This window comes from Olea europaea, chromosome 17, assembly GCF_002742605.1.
Source record: "Olea europaea var. sylvestris chromosome 17, O_europaea_v1, whole genome shotgun sequence".
In the NCBI taxonomy this organism is placed as follows: domain Eukaryota; kingdom Viridiplantae; phylum Streptophyta; class Magnoliopsida; order Lamiales; family Oleaceae; genus Olea; species Olea europaea.
In genome coordinates, this window is record NC_036253.1 from 1346687 (window position 1) to 1349766 (window position 3080).

The window sequence follows — 3080 nt, forward strand, 5'->3', positions numbered from 1 at the left end:
TCATCCGATTTATTGTTGTTCTCGCAAGAAAGGATTAGAAATTAATCCAAAACAATACAATCTTTTACATATTTGGTATGTTCACTATGCCTGACCTGATCTTAGCGTACTAAACAATCCTATTTTCTACTGTGTATGAATATGCCCTAATGCTGAAACATTTAAAACAGATAAATACATTAAACCTCCCAAAACAATGAAAGAAAAAATATTTGAAACATTTTGTTTCTGATCTTATGGATTTATGATTTAAACCTGTTTTGTCTGCTAAGTTATTTTAATATTTCTCCACACGCATATCCGGTTATGAAGTTGAAATTAATTTTTATTGCAACAAATGGCACATATTTGAACAAAATTTAAATGAAAGTAAAAATAGCTAGAGTATTTTAATGATACGGTAGACGATATTTTAAACTACTTTCCTTTTGAATTATCAAATAGCTAGTGAAGTATTTGAATCATCCAATCTTTATTCTCCACTTCATTTTATGTAATCTCTTATATACTATTTCTATGTATGAGTAGCATAATCTCTAATTAATGTACCATCTCTAAACAAATCCATTAATTATCTACTAATGTGAGCTACAAAGGAATCCAACTGCATGCGGGTGGCGCCTCCTTCCGCCACCGATTTCCTAACGGCAACGCCTAATTTCTCCGCCCTTTGCCTAATCTCATCTCCTTCCTTCGATCCCATCAATGTTTTCAATACCTTTGAAATTGTTGAAGATTTTACAATTTCATCTTGGGAACTGAAATTCTTCACACTTACACCAATTTTTAACACTTTTGTGATCAGAACACTGTTTCTTGGCTGATCAGAATGCATTGGCCATGCAGCAATTGGCACCCCCATTGTAATGCTCTCCATGCATGAATTCCATCCACAATGGCTCATGAATCCTCCTGTTGATGGATGCCCTAAAATTTCCAATTGGGGTGCCCAATCTCTCACCACAATGCCCCTATCTCGTACTTGATTTTCGTACAGTTCTGTCGTTTTAAGTATGGTAGAATCGATCGTAGTTTCTCCTATATCTGTATCCCAATCTCTCATAACAGTGCCCCTGTCTTTCTTTTCGTACCATTCTCGAGTATTTAATAAGGTAGATTGGACCGTACGAGACAACTCAACTCTGCTCGTTTCGCCTGCAAAAATGTCTCCTCTATCTGCAGCTCTCAACACCCAAATGAACTTTAGTTCGCTTCGTTCTAACCCGATTTCGAGTTCTTTGATTTGTTCATCTGTTAGTGAAGTTGTTGTACCAAAAGAAACATAAATTACAGATTTTGGCGCTTGTTTGTCAAGCCATTTCAAGACTTTGTGGCGGCCATTGCCATTTCGTTTATTCATCAACTCCACTGGATTGAATGGCCCTATAGGCCAATGCTTTTTACACCTTTTATTTAATACTTTTTCAAGTAAATTAATGTATTCACCTTCTATAACTTTACAAGAATTGTAAAGAATCCCAGAACTAAATTCTTGAAATTTATGCTCAGTGGCAACGAATTTAAGAAATTCTGATGTAAAGCAATTTTCAAGCGAAGGGATTTCAGAAAAAATCTTGTCTTCGACGGTAAAAGAATTTTCCTTAATTTTCCAGAAATACCAAAACATTGCAAATGCTGAGACACTGTGAAAAACATAGGATTCAGCATTTGATATTTTACTAAAATCTTGAACAACAGATGACATTAAAGAATCATGAATAACAATAACTCTGTGTGCAGTAGGTGAGAGAGAAAGTAGGAGAGAAAGAATCGGACGGCGGAGGTGTGAGAGAGAATCAAACAAAGGTTGAAGATGTGATGGGAATTTGTTGGAGGAATTAGGATTAGGAGGAGGAGATTGAAATTCTGGAGTTAGGAATTCATGGAAATGAACATGAGAGTCCCGATCGTCGATGGTGGCGCGAAGCTTAACCTGAAGGCTGTGAGTGGCGGTTGTGACATAGTGTACAGGGATGTTGTAGGCGGCAATGAGGCGGGAGAGGTGGAGGAGCTGGTGGAGATGGCCTTGTGCTGGTAGAGGCACCATTACAACCACCACTCGGGATTTTTCACAGCCATTTTGATTCTTCTGGTAATGATTTGAAGAAAAACAAGCCATCGACAAGGTTTTCTATGGATATTCTTGCAGAAAACCTTTGATCTTTGTGTTTTACAATGTGTTGCTCCCGTGGGTTCTATGTAAGAATATATAAAGACAGCAGTAAGGCCAAGTCCCAACTCCAACGAAGTCTTATCTGGCTATTGATCTGAATTCGAGTTTCGTTTTTGGCGTAAAAGGATAAACGAGTCAACGTCAAAATGGCTTTTTCTCAATAATTTTTGTGTCGGTGTTTGATTAATGAGCAGCGGACCTAGACTTTCTATGTCGTTGAATCAAAATTTAAAGTGTAATTTTTTTTAAAAACAATATAATATTGATGATGTTGAGGAGGCCGTAAATGAATTGAAAGATAAATCACATTTTAATTTAGGAAATAAATGAAATTTATATTTTATACAAACGTAATTTAAATTACATTTAATCCGTAATGATCCTATCAGGTAGCATTTCCAAATTGTATCAAGATTTCACTCCTACAATCACTTATTGGTTGAGAAAATACCCTACGCAAAGGACTGATTTGCAGATGAAGAATTAGCATACCGACTCACTTTCATCCTTTTCCATTCGTAGTCCAAGGAAAATTCTTTTCTTTTTAGGAGGTTTTACAACAGCAAGGGGATAGTCCATACTTTATAACTTGAATATTTTTTGACTCAATAGAAAAAAGAAAAGAAAAGAAAAGAAAAGAATAAATTGGCATAGTGATACAAAAAGAACTTTGATCGATTTTGGAATATATCTATAAGAGGAGATCCTATGAAAAATAATGTAAATTATATTGAAAAATTTATCGTGCAAAAGTAATAAACGTTAATGAAATAATTAAAAAAATTTAAAGAAAATATGAGTTAGACGCCTCTTTTAAGACGTATGTTAGTCAAATATTTAATTATTTTCGATATTTGTTTGGACCATTCAATACTACTATGTAGTTCTTTTAATGAGCTTTTAGATG

General features: G+C 34.9%; 1 protein-coding gene across 1 annotated transcript; it reads right to left on the reverse strand.

The window, feature by feature from the left end:
- Positions 1 to 425: 425 nt before the first annotated feature.
- Positions 426 to 2266, reverse strand: LOC111365959 (zeatin O-glucosyltransferase-like). The gene has a single exon (XM_022986541.1). The coding sequence runs from the start codon at positions 2117 to 2119 to the stop codon at positions 572 to 574; it is 1548 nt and encodes a 515-aa protein (XP_022842309.1). The 5' UTR covers positions 2120 to 2266; the 3' UTR covers positions 426 to 571.
- Between the last annotated feature and the right edge of the window lie 814 nt (positions 2267 to 3080).

What these genes read in the sequence shown, in the direction of transcription:
- LOC111365959 (XM_022986541.1), bottom strand. Translation starts at nt 2,119, where the DNA reads ATGGCTTGTTTTTCTTCAAATCATTACCAGAAGAATCAAAATGGCTGT.